Source organism: Glycine soja, chromosome 6 (genome assembly GCF_004193775.1).
Source record: "Glycine soja cultivar W05 chromosome 6, ASM419377v2, whole genome shotgun sequence".
NCBI lineage: Eukaryota > Viridiplantae > Streptophyta > Magnoliopsida > Fabales > Fabaceae > Glycine > Glycine soja.
The window spans coordinates 3,924,394-3,938,918 of record NC_041007.1 but is presented as its reverse complement, the minus strand read 5'-3'; the positions used below and the strand labels follow the sequence as shown (position 1 = coordinate 3,938,918).

Genomic DNA, 14,525 nt, shown 5'->3' with positions numbered 1-14,525 from the left:
TTTATTTTTTTAAAAAATCTATAATTTTAGTTTTGTGGTTAATTTTAAATATTATTTTATATACTATGTAAATATTGAATTATATCTATTTATTTATTATTCACATGACACATATTTTTTTTTAATTATTTAATGGTTAACAAAATTAATTTGTTAAAAAAAATAAAAAAAAGTACATAATCAAGTATGAAATTAATAAAGGAGACTAAAATCACATTTTTAAAAAGATGAATGATGAAATATCTCAATTAAAAAATATGAAAATTAAGATTGTAGATATTTTTTTAAAGTAAAGATAAAATGTCTAAATTAAAAAATAAGATGATTAAAATCACAAATTTAGAAAAATAAAGGGACAAAAAATATATTTTATCCTTTATTATATTACTCAGTATTAACAATGTCAATAGGTAGCATCAAACACCGTGTATTGGAGAAATACTTGTTGGGTATCCGTTTGAAAGATACTAGTGGATCTTTTTATACTTGTAGGTATCCATTGATGTCCATGGATATTTCAAATTTTTTTTATATATATATATTAAGAAGAGATAATTTTCAACATCAACTAAAATTAATGGATTGAAAAGAAGCATTAATAAAACATAATTAAATATAAAATAAGTATCTCTTAAGCATAAATAAACGTAAATTTAAAATACAAATAAAATTATAATATCTCAAAGCATTAATTCAAAGAAAAACATAAGTTAAAATAAATTGAAAAATATTATATATATATATATATATATATATATATATATATATAATGGATACCTATTTGAAATATCCATCATTTATGCAAAGCAGATTTTTTCTACTAATATTTTGTCATCCCTACTTTAGATTTATCCACATGTAATTTACAATCTTCAAACCCTAGGATTTTTACACTATTGGTGTTTTTTTAAAGTTACATAAATAATTTTAAAAATTACATAAATGGATAAGTTGTGTTTTGAAAACACGACTTTAAATGTCATATTTCTTTGGGTTATTTTATGTCAAAAAACAATCAATTGAATACATTTAGTGAAGTTTTGTATTTTAAGATTATTTTTTTAAGACTCGAAAATAAGATTTTATTTAGAAAAATTAAATTTAATATCACTCACACTAACAACTTTAAATATAGTATTTCAAACAGATAATTTGTATTTCTTTTATTATCTTTCTAATTTAATTTTTAAAATCAGGTTTTAATTCACAATTTTATGAGAATTAGGTTATATAAACTTTTAACTTTTTAGTTAGCTTTTAAGTTTCGGCCAACTTATGAATTTTAGCTAACATATAAACTAATTTTTTCAAACATTAAATAACTTTTACTTTTAAATATGTGATCAAAAGTTTAATTTTGGGTTCGTATATAAAAAAAATTAAGAAAGGCCAGCTCGTTAAGTGAATATTTAAAAATATTACTTATTTATTTCTAGACTTTTTATTTAACTGTTTTTTTTATAAGCTTTCATATTTTGGATAGTGATAATATAATAACATTCAGTTTGAGACTTTAACATACTTCCAAGTTTGTTATCTTTTTTTAAATATATTTGAATAAAAAAAACAAAGCATTCCAAAAAAAGTTTGTTATTTTTCTTCAAAAATATGTTTTACACAAATCAATTTCAGATTCTTTATTTTAAACTCAACATTTATTATCAATTGAAACATATATTTAAATTACATACTTTGATTTTAGAGCTGTTCTTACTTCTACGTTTGTTGCTTGCAATGCTGCTCGTAGAAAAAATATGGGTCCAATACATTTTTTATTTAGTTTAATTGATTTGGACTTTGAGAGAAAGGTGAATTTAATATGTTGAATTCAAAACAGATCAATCCGACCTGCTATACGGGTTGACCCATTATGGGAAAAATACTAATCCGGTTTGTCCATCACAATTTGGGGGTTGGCTCATCAAACTTTTGATAATACAAAAAATTGAAAAATAAATTTTAAATAATAAAAAACATTTTTGTATTTTTCAAAGTGACATTTTTTCAACCAAAGACATTCCAATAATTCAAATACAAATAATAGACAAATGTGTTAAATAACCATTAAAACATATAATATAATAATGAAAATAATAATTTAATTGTTTCAATTCTCAAATATATAAAATATCATTCAAAATTCTTAAAATACTAAAGTCTTAAACATCTAAGTAATGAGATTGGATGAGCTAAATTTATTTTCAACAGTTACTTGTTAGTAAATAAAATAATATAATTAATATTATATTTCTAAGTGGGTTAGTGGATTAATTCGACTCAAATCTGTCTAATCTGCATGTATGTCAGGATTCATTATATTAAGTGGTTCCTTAAATTTTAAGATTTTTTTGTCCTTAAATTTTTTTTATCATAACTGTCTATATATTATCCATTAAATGATGATGTTCAATCTTACAAAGCCAATGTAATGGAAATGATAAAGTACAAAAAAACCAAGGACCAAAAGTCAACTTTTTTTTATTATTAAAAATCAGATATGAAATTCGTAAATTTTTCAAAAACCAAAAACATATATAACCCAAATTATAAGAATTATATGAATTTTATTTTAAAATTTAGGCAGTGTCTGGATTTATTTTCTTTTTCCCTAAAAGTTAAGATAGCTATAAACTTAAGAAAATGATTTTTTAAAGGCATTTTTTTAATTAAAAAAAGTCCACTAAAGGAGTTTTTAGAAAAGAATATATAAATCGTCATATATATATATATATATCTTTTTTCCTTTTATTTTCATATATAGTTTTCTTTCTATTGTTTTCTTTCCTTTTTATCAAATGTATCACTTTTTGGACTTAGTTACTCTTTTTATTTTTCTTCTTCTTATATCTCTCATCATTCCATCTAATTCATCCAACATGGAATGGATCAAACAATTATTATTTCCCTTTTTAATGAATTTGCTTCATTTATTATTTGCAAGGAGCTTGACAGGGTTTTGACTTAAGGGCACATACTTTAATTTTTAAAGGATAAAAATGATTTTTGATTAAAAGCTACGTTTAAACAGTTTTTTTATTTTAAAAAAAGGCATCTTTAAAAAACTATACAAATTATATACTTTTAAAAAAATATAATTAGAAAAACTATTTTAACACTTATCTGAATTTAAAATATGCAATTAATTTTTTAAAGATAAACAATTTAAACTAATCAATATTTTTTTTGTTGCAAAACTAATCAATAATTTATATATGATTAGTTTGAACAGTATATTATCTAATAAATATTTTTCTCCTCTTAAAATTCCGATTACGTACCCTTGAATCCCACCTAACATCTGCTAGATCCAGCAAGGCATAGTAATTAGGAAAGAAAAAACAAAACATCAATAATTCAGTTGTTCAACCTTATTCATTTTCATAATTAATTCTTACAAGCCCAATTTTATATTTGGAAATCAATCATGCATTCAAATTTTTAACCGATGACCAAAACAAATACTTGTATAACTAAAAGCAGCTAATAATTAATATATAGGTAGGAAGAATATTTGATATGAAAAATATTAGTAATATATTTTTTAACATTCTTTTAAATACATTTTTTGTTAAAATTTTATAGAAAATTATAAATTTTTATAGGTGACATTTCATATTTAATAAATCTCTTTTCTAATTTTGTAATTTTTTTTTATAAATTTTAACGAATAATAAAGTATATGTTAAAACTAGTGCGTTAGAAATTGTATTATTAGTTTTTTCGGTTTGGTATTTTGCAGATTAAGGTCACATTCTTATAATACAGCCCCGGATCTGGTTTGTCTGCGGACCAAAAAATGCAGTTCTAAGTTCTAACTCTAGCTAGCCAAATATCCCTAAATTCTAGCGAAGAACTTGAGAAAAACTTGTTCCTTTGAACGTAAGCTAGCTGTTCAATAATACAGCTGAAACAATGCTTTCAATCATTTATTTGACCATTTAGCAGTAGCACAAAATCATTTGCATTGACCATCCACAACCATTGTCATTCTTTGTTCTAGCTCTAAGGTCACAATCATCAAAACGACCACCCTCCTTCCCATTTATCATTTCTTAATATAGTGCTCAAATTAATTAAGCGCGTGTCACACAAAACCACAAATTAATTAAACATGAAACATTTCTTCAAAAAAAAAAAAAAATTAAACATGAAACACCGCATCAACATAAATTTGATAGTAGTACTTGGTAGAGCACAAAGCTTTCCCAAGAACCAAAACTACAACATCATGTCACTCTCAGAACTGTTTTTTCAGCTCTGAAATTGGATACATACATACATATGCCTTTTACTTGTGACTTTGAGAAAACTGGATTCGCCTCTGGTTCAAATGGGTTCACGTTGTTGGATGAATTAATGTCATTGACAATTGCATTGGGAGTGAAGACACACTTATATATTAATTCTAGGTAGAAAATTAAGCCATATCACACATATCATATACTACTATAATCGTATTAGTATTATACTTTATTTATATGTCACACTAAGTATATGCAAGTAACACGAGGAGACCAAGAAAAACAAAAGTGCGGGGTAAGGGGACACAAACAGAGAAAAAGAATTGGAAGATGCAATAGATCGAACACTCTTGCCGACTAGACCGATTGAGAACCCATGGTAACCACGTGCACGCAAATTAAGACACCCACTATCACAATCATGCACTTTACTTGATGGTGATAAATGAGAAATCACATATACAGTTAGAGATTCAGATGTTGTTTATGAAGAAAAAGGAAGGGATTTTCTTAGTATATAGAGATCTTGTTCTCTCCTTACTTGTTTTTTGTCTCGCTCGCTCATTGTTTTCTTAAATTGTTTACGATCTCACTATCTAATATATCTATGTAGCATGCAGGTAGGTCCATAAGATCTAATACAATATAGGACTTCACATGTTCTTTAGGATGGAAATTGGGATTTCCCCGGCAGAGATAGGTACCCATAGGAAGGGTAGAAAATAGAAAGCTTTTAAAGACTCGTACAACACCCACGACCCATTTCCTTTAAAAATACGTACTAGCACAATTTTTTAGGGGGATCTCTGCTTTGGCCCCAAGTGAATTTGGAGTTATGATTTTTCTCACACCCCAATAGAAAAAGAAGAAAAAAAGTTATAATTATGATACATTATGTGATAGAAAAAGATGAAAATGATATAAAAAGAATGAAAAAGATATACAGGAGAAAAAAAAAAAGTTTAAAAATTTGACCACTCCACTTGATAAAGAAAATCATTCAATTCTAGTTTTTGGTTTTGATGCATCTTATCCGTTACTGTGAATGTGATCAACTTCAAAGTCTCAATCAAACTACACACGAGTAAATTAGGGTGGGATGAAGCAATCATTAACTAAGTAATTAAACCCAGCAAACATTGTTTGTGTCGTGTACTCTTGTCTAAATATTTGTTTTATTTTGTTGCTAATTGGAGGTAAAAAAGGTAAAAAGCTCTTTCTTAATTTTTGGATTAGCTAGCAGTTAAGTGCATAGTAATAACGATTTGTCTTTTTGGGTGGGAGCACAGTGATGATAACAATTAAAGAGAGGAACGACGTTTAACACTGCAGACATGAGAAGAGAAGTGAGCGTGGCAATAGGGTGGGTGGGACACTTTTCAGAATCCAGAAAGATATAACACAGCACCTGATCTAACGTTGAACACATTTCGCATCAATTCCGGAATCCTGTATTGCTTCAAACTTGAAAATCTCAAATCTCTCAGTCTGCGGGAAAATCTTACACAGCACCAACAAATCACTCATCTTCGTAAAGTCATTTTCCTCGTTTTACTTACATTCCCATTGTCATAACAACCAAATCCACCCCTTCACTCTCTCTCTCTCGACTTCAGTTGTTAGTCATCGTCACTTTGCAATTTTTATTATTTTCAAAATATATTGTTTTCACATATTAATCTAAATATCTAATAGTATTACTTTTCATCTCACTTCACCTAATAAAGTGATAAGATATAATAAATATGTAAAAAAATAAGTTAAACATGTTATAAGCGGACGTTAAAAAGTGCAAATGTGAAATTAATCAAATTATATATGCCTATGCTATTGTTCTTATTATTTATTTTAATTTTAATTGAAAATTATTGATTTTATAATAATTATTTTAAAACTTATATCTAAAGTCATTTTCATTTAATTCATAATACTTGTATAATTTTTATTTTATCAAAGTGCTAACAAGTTTGAAACATACTAGAATAAAGAAGAAAAATGTTTGATGAACATCTCTTATCTAACACCTAAAAAAATATTAATATAATAAAATTTATGATAAAAAAAGAAAGATTAAAAAAATATTAATAAAATATTTAAAATAAAAAGTAATTAATGTATCATTAATCAATAAACCATCGTATATAGATTATTAATCGATAAATACTACAATATAATGTTCTTGTTTCCATTTTAGGTTACTTAATTGTTTACACCGTGTATTATTCTGATTCACTGAAACCAATGCACAGAATCTCATTCAATCATGTTGGGCAGATTGGGGGATCCATTAAACACAGATCTAGTGAAGAAAACGAGACACAGTGACAGAGGAGTGGTTAGACTAAGACTTATATTTCAAAACCCAGATATAATTTTCAGTTGCATTGCATTGCATTACTATAAGAACTTTGAAACAAATTACATCACCAAACTACAATGACAAATTTAATTTTTTTTAAAAAATACAAAAACTACATTCAGGGCCTTCTTTCTGCCCTAAATCTCATATTACAAGCTCAAAATTCATTTCCCCATACAAATTTGACCTTGTGCACGTTTCATGAAAAGTAAGTAACCATAATCAATCCATCCCCCAAGGCAATTATGAAAACAAAAACTAAAAAAAAAAAAGAGAAAAGGGATCGATGGATTATTGGATTGATTATTGAAATTGATGTCGATAGATAATAACGAATTTTCGCAATGATTATAACAATCAATCAATCAATCAAAAAAGACATTAATTATTATTAAAAGGAGAACTTCCAGATCTTGATTCGAAGATCCACCTTACACTCGGAGTCGACGACGGAGGCCACCGCCGGAGTTTTGCCGGAGGGAACGGTTCCTCTGATTCCGTCGCAGGTGACTCTAATTCCGACTTTCTTGCTCTTGAGCCAATCCATCTTCATCTTCACCTTGGTGTCCATCTGAATCTCAACGGGGAACCCTCTCTTCATCTTCAGCCCCGATCTCAGGCTAGTCAACGAGTCCGTGTCCAGATCTTGCGACCCCGACAGCACCGCGCGGAGGCTCGTTTGGTTGTTCTTGTCGGAGGTAAACGCCGTAACGGAACCGTTCCCAACGGGGACAGAGTTCGAGAGCACCGTCACGGAGAACGGGTCGTAGAAGAAGACGAGGTGGTTGTTAGGGTTCTTGGCGATGAGAGTGAGGTTGAAGAGCGTAGTGAGGTGTGAAGGTGAGTCCGCGGAGGTTGTGAGGTTCATCTTTGCAATGCGGAGGTTTGTGACGGAGAATTCGGGACGGTGAGGGCGGTAGAGTACGTAGAGTGCGGCGCCGACAATGGCAGCGAGGAGGGCCACCGCGAGGAGGGTGAGGATGGTCCAGAAGCAGCAGCAGCAGCAGAGGTTACGGTGGGAGCGTTGGCCGCGACGGTGGTAGTGTGATTGCGGGCGGTAAACTTGACGGTTGGGGTTGTAGAGTTGAGACTTGACGGGTCCGGGATTGCCGTTAGTGGCGGCCGCGCCGTTTCCGCTGGGTTTGGAGGCTGGGTCAGACATTTTGGTGATAAAAATGGGAAATGAAGTATGAAGTGAAGAGGGTTGAGAGAGGAATAAGTTTTGTAGAGGGAAAAGAGAAGAGATAGGTACCCAGAACCAAAAGTGGATGCTTCCACCTCACCAATATTGGAATCTTTTTTCTTTACATTTACTTAGATTGCTCTGTATAATAATCTTAATCTAATCTAACTAGTTTATTTTATAAGACTTGAAAACCAAGTCAAGCTTTGTGTGCTCTGTCCAGTAATTTCCTCATCCAACACACACGTCTACTCATTTTGTTGCTTTCCTAACATGTAATTCAGTGCTTGAGTGAACAAAGAGTTTAATTTAATTCTGTTATTCGATTATAAATTATTATTCATATAATTTTAGAATAATTATTATAAAAATTAACAAAACTTATTATTACATAGTCTATTTTTTCATAAACAAATCGAAACTACTGCCAGTGATTAAATTGGTCTTAAGATTATAGTTATATTGAAATTTAATAAAAAATTGTTTATATTAATTTTATTCCACTTGAATTAAATTGCCCAAATGTCTTATATAATATGCTAGAGACAAAATAAAATTGAAACGCAAATTTATTGTTGGAGATAATAAAGACTTGCATTGAATTGGCAACTTGCTATACGGAACATTTACAAGCCCCAGGATCTTATGGCCATACGTTTTTCTCCATGTTTTATTTTCAATGATTTTTTATACAGTATTATTTATCGAGCACATAAATAAAGGAAATATTAAATACATTTGTAAATACTTTTAGTTAATTAAAAAGGTAAATGTTAAATTGTATTTCATATTTTTAGTATAATATGATGGCCAATCTAATTTTTCTTTCTATAACATTCTCAATTCCAATCTCTATTGTTATAGAAGTTTATGCAACCAAATGCATTTCCAATCATCAACAGCTGGTAAGATAAAAATAGTCTATCTAGGACGAGTGAAAAGGTAGGTAACGCAGTGTGCGGTTGTAACGATGTAATATTTTTAATCATTTAAACTGTAACAAAAAAAAAGTTCGACTTTCCATTGGTCAAAATCAAATGCGTATAGTAATGCAAGACGATTGACATGCAATAATTAATTAATTATTTTCAATTACTATTACTACAAAATAAGGCTAAAAGTAGCAACTATTATAATCCATTGCAACGGGGTGAAAAAGATCGTAATATGCACACATTTTGATTTTCGTTGCTGGTTGACACTTGACAGTGTAACTATAAGTATTAGTTTTCTAATCATTTTCGTTGTTGCACTTGCTTGACTCCAAAGTCAACAATCACCTTACCTCTAACCTCTCAACCTGACCCATTTCTAACTCAAATCCTACTTCGATATACTGATTATCGTAATATTTAAAGTATGAAAAGTTTTAGTTTTTTTTTTTTTTTTTTAAAGTGTGGAAGGTTTTGCACAGAGAAGGATGACTGAGTGCCAGTGTGCTTTGTTTTAACCAAATCTCTACTCTGTCAGGGTAGAGCACCGACACTTGGATTTTTATTTAAATGAAATTTAAAGAGTCTGGTTGTAAGAATACTTGGAATAGAGAGGATTTTACAAAGACTTTGGGTATGTTTGTGTAACAGTTTGCGTTTGCAAATGGATAATTGGTATGATTTAGAATTTCATAGGCCGTATCACAGTTTTAAGAATTTGTTTTATAATAATAATTTATATAGAAATTTAAATTAAATTAGAGGAAAATACTAACAAGTCTTTAAAACATTAATTGAGAAGCTAGAAATAAAATGGTTTTATGAAGAAAAAAAAAGTATTACCTACCTACCCACCCCATTGTCATTTCCATTATAATTACTTGCATTAAATGAAATAGAACTATTTAAATTTCTAAATGAAGTTTCCTATCACGTAGTTCCACCATTCCTAAACTTTGATTGTTTTAGTATTTTATTTTTGTTTCAAAATTTTAGTTGTTTTAGAATTTTCAAGATATTATTTATATTTTTATTCATTTCTATCTGTTGGAGAATAAACTCTTTCACACTCACACACAGATATGAACAGAAAATATATTTCAATGAAATTTATATATATTTTCTTATCAAGCACTTATACATATGTATTTTGATAAAATGATTTTATCAAAAAACTGTTATAACAGAAAACAAAAATCAGTATAAAATTAACATTCTAACCAACTACTACTAACAGTACCCTTACTTATATTTGGATTAAATTCAACACTTCCCCTTAATCCAAATCATTATAAGATATAATTCTCAACTCTATTATGAGTTTTACAAATCTGTCAGGCCTAATTGCCTTAGTTAGTATGTGTCAGCTAGTCGAGTTTCTGTTGAACAATATGTCATTTCAAGCTTTACATTATTCACTTGCTCCCTTAGCAAATGGAATCTAGTTTCAATGTGCTTACTTCTCCTATGTGAGACTGAATTTTTAGCTAAATTGATAGCTGACTTGTTATCAGTTAGCAATTTAATAGGTTTCTTTGCTTTAAACTTCAATTCATCTAGCAATGAATCTAGCAAAATAGCTTAGCTAGCAGCATATGAGCTTGTTATATATTCAGCCTCACAGGAAGAGGAGGCCACCATAGGTTGCTTCTTAGAGCACTTGGAAACTTGAACAAGTACCTGTAGTGCTTTTCCTATTTGTTTTGTCTCCACACCAATCTGAATCAGAATACCCCAGTAAACTCACTGTTCTCTGATCTGTCTTCCTAGGAAACAAAACACCATATTCCAATGTTCCCTTCACATACCTCAAAATTCTTTTGGCAGTTGTCAAATGAAACTTCCTTGGATTATTCATGAACCCACTGATTAAACCAACAACAAAGGATAGGTTAGGTCTACTATTACATAGGTACCTCAAGGAGCCAACTAGTTGCTAATACATGGTTGGATCCACTGCTTCTTCTTCTTCTGCTATTTCCAATTTTTTATTAGCCTCTGCTGGAGTATTTGAAGGATTGCAATCTGCAATATGAAATCTTTTCAATACATCAGTAGCATACTTCTACTGGTGAAGCAGAATTCCCTTTGAGGCAGTTACAAATTCTAACCCAAGGAAATAAGCTAGAGTACCAAGGTCTGTCATGTCAAATTCCTGCGTCATTTGTGCCTTAAAGAACTCAATACCCTTTAAATCACTATTTGTTACCAGTAGATCATCTACATACAAGCAAATCAGAATCACACTTGTCTCCTTCTTCACATAAACACCATATTCAACTGAACATTTCTTGAATTCACTCTGAATCAAGAATGTGTCAATCCTTCTATTCCACGCCCTGGGAGCTTGCTTTGGGCCATACAATGCCTTGTTAAGCCTGTACACTTTGTTTTCCATTCCTTCTTTCACAAAGCCTAGTGGTTGAGTCACAAAAATAGTTTCCTCTAATGGACCATTCAGAAAAGCAGATTTTACATCCATGTGAAACAGTGCCCAATTGTGGTTGCTAGCCATTGCTACTACTAGTCTAACAGTCTCGATTCTTGCCACTGGTGCATAAACCTCATAATAGTCAATGCCAGGTTTTTGAAGGAAGCCTCTTACCACAAGCCTTGCCTTATGCTTTGCAACAGTGCCGTTGGGATTCAGTTTCAACTTGAACACCCACTTTACACCAATTGATCTCTTTTTATTTGGTAAGTCAACTAGCTCCCAAGTGTTATTCTTTTCAATAGCATTTAACTCTTCTAGCATTGCATTCTTCCAAATCCTGTTCTTATAATGCTTCTTCATGACTAATTGGTTCTACATCTGCTAGTAATGCAAAGTGAACCAATTCTCCTTCTTCTATTACCTCAATATCACTTCCCAGAGTATCTAGTTGGCATCCTTCTTTATCTTTGTGGCTACTAATTTTTATGGTGATTCTGCCTCTGTATTTATTTTTGTGTTTACAGTGCTAACCTCATTCTGATCTTCTTCAATTGTTAATATCATTGGTCTGATTTCACACCTTTGTCTGCTCTAGTCCCACGCCTCTGCCTCATTGAAGTATACATCTCTATTGATCCCAACCTTCTCCTTATGTGGATTATAGAGTCTATAGGCACCAATAACATGATAGCCTATAAGTATCATTGGTTCACTTTTGTCTTCCAGTTTCCTCCTTTTGGCATCAGCAATGTGTTTGTAGCATAGGGATCCAAAGATCCTGAGATGACTAACCAGTGGCTTTCTTCCAAACCAAACCTCTTCTGGGACTTTCTCTTTCAATCTCTTAGTAGGACATCTATTCAACAGATAAGTTGTTGTGCTCACAGCTTTTCCCCAAAATGAATGACATAGCTTTTTCTACTTCAGCATGCTCCTTGCCATGTCAAGGATAGTTCTATTTCTTCTTTTTGCCAAGCCATTGTGTTGTGGTGTATAAGGTGTCATTACCTCATGAATTATTCCATGTTGCTCACAGTAGGTGTTGAATGCCTTAGAGGTGTATTCACCACCTCCATTTGTCTTCAAAACCTTCAAAGCTTGTCCACTTTGCTTCTCTACCATCACCTTGAATTTCTGGAAAACTGAGAACACCTTAGCTTTTGCCTTGATCAAGTATAACCACATCATTCTACACAAATGATGTGAAGTACTTGTTCCCACCCAGTGATGGTACCTCAAAAGGACCACACACATCAAAATGCATAACACTAAGTACACTGGAAGCTCTAATTGGCATATGTGAATTAAATGAATTTCTTGGTTGCTTGCCAATGAGACATACATCACACACCTTATCTGGTACATTTAATTTTGGCAGACCTATAATGATATTATTAGTTACTAACATATTCAAACTTTTGAAATTTAAGTGACCAAACCTGAGATGCCAAAGCCAACTCAATTGGTTGATTTCTGTAGCCATTACACATTGTACTTTTGTTGCCTTAATGTTGGCTTGAAAGGTTATATTTCTTGAGAGTGGAGATCTCAAGACTAGCTTCAGATTAGGATCAAATAATTCCAACATTCCACCCTTCATTGACACAGAGAATCCCTTTTCCACCAGTTGTCCTACACTCATTAGATTGCATCTCATCCCAGGAACATACAACACATTTTCAATGAGTGTTGTTTTCTCATCCTTTCTCTGAATAAGAATGTTCCATATTCCCTCTGCACTTAGAGTTCTGCTATCCGCCAATCTGATCTTGGATCTTCTGTTTTCATCAAAATCACCAAGCCACTCCTTGTGACCTGTCATGTGGTTAGAACAACCATTATCTAGATACCAACCCTCAGTATGTGGGTTGCTATCACTAGTTGTCACTAACATCATAGGGTGTTCATCTTCTGAATCCTCATCTTGAGCTATGTTTGCCTTTTCTTCAAAATTCTTGTTTTGTTTTCCTTTTCCATGCCAACATTTAGAGGCATAATGCCCTCATTTCTCACAGTTATAACATTGAATCTTTCTTTTATCTTGACCTTTCTTTCCTTTTTGATTACTGAAGTTCCCTCCTCCTCCTTTATTAGAGGATTCAGGTTTATCTCCAATCTTGTCCTTTTCTTTGTTTGAGAACCAATTCCCTTTGCCATTGCCTTTTCCTTTCTTCCATTTCTTCTTATTTCCATCATTTTTGGTAAACTAGGCCTGCATTGCTTGATCCAAATCCCTTGAATTTGCCTTTTCAATCAACCTTTTCTCATGTGGCTTCAAGAGAATTTTGTTGTTCTTCAATCTTTAATCTTCCAAGATCCTTCGATTCTTCAACTGCTACCACAATGTGATCAAATCAAGGAGACAAAGTTCTCAAGATCTTTTCAACAATAATCTAATCTGACAATGATTCTCCACAAGTCTTCATTGAATTTACTAACAGTTGCATTCTGTTAAAGTAATCAGCCACTGTTTCCTGATCACTCATTGAAAGGAGTTCATATTGCCTCCTTAAAGATTGCAACTTCACCTTCTTGGTCTTTCCTGCATTTCCAAATGCCTTCTGTAGAATTTCCCAAGCCTCCTTGGTTGTACTAGCCTTTGCAATCTTCTCAAATACAACAAGATCAACACACTGATGAAGAAGACACTTTGCCTTGAAGTCTTTCTTCATAATAGCAGCATCATCTTTCTCCTTCTCTGAGTTTCCTTCCTTCACAATGCCAAGAATCACTTCCATCCTCACAACCCATTGATCATAGTTTTTGCCATCAAGAACTGGTAACGTATGTATGAAAGCCATTGCAGCACCTTCAATTGGGTCCTTAAACCTTAGAGCTCTATGATACCAATTTGTTGGAGAATAAACCCTTTCACACTCACACACAAATATGATATGAACAGAGAATATATTTCAATAAAACTTGTGTGTATTTTCTTATCAAACACTTACACATATGCATCTTTATATAGTGTTTTTATAATAAAACTGTTATAACAGAAAACAGAAACTAGTATAAAACTAACACTCTAACCAACTACTACTAATAATACCCTTACTTATATTTAGATTAAACTCAACACTATCCTTTTATATATATATATATATATATATATATATATATATATATATATATATATATAATTGATTCAAAAAAAATAACCTCATGTATAATTGGGTAATTGATGTTTTGAATGAAAATGGGAGGATATAATGATAAAGGAAGGAAGAGTTTGAAAAAAATACTACCTTTGAACCCTAATATAAGAAAAAAAATTATATATATATATTTAATTTTACATTCGTTAAGGATGTTAGTAAAGTTTATTTAATTTTTTATTTTATGAATTTTCTTTCTAAACTAGCCTCAGTGATAT

The 14,525-nt window shown here is 31.1% G+C and overlaps 1 protein-coding gene across 1 annotated transcript; it reads right to left on the bottom strand.

Moving 5' to 3' along the window:
• Positions 1 to 6,610: 6,610 nt before the first annotated feature.
• Positions 6,611 to 7,913, bottom strand: LOC114414821 (NDR1/HIN1-like protein 13). Its single transcript, XM_028379255.1, has one exon. It carries the CDS (start codon positions 7,760 to 7,762, stop codon positions 6,992 to 6,994), a length of 771 nt encoding a protein of 256 aa, XP_028235056.1. The 5' UTR covers positions 7,763 to 7,913; the 3' UTR covers positions 6,611 to 6,991.
• Positions 7,914 to 14,525: the final 6,612 nt, after the last annotated feature.

Bases quoted from the DNA above. Each gene is read 5' to 3' on its own strand.
- LOC114414821 (XM_028379255.1), bottom strand. From the start codon at position 7,762: ATGTCTGACCCAGCCTCCAAACCCAGCGGAAACGGCGCGGCCGCCACT.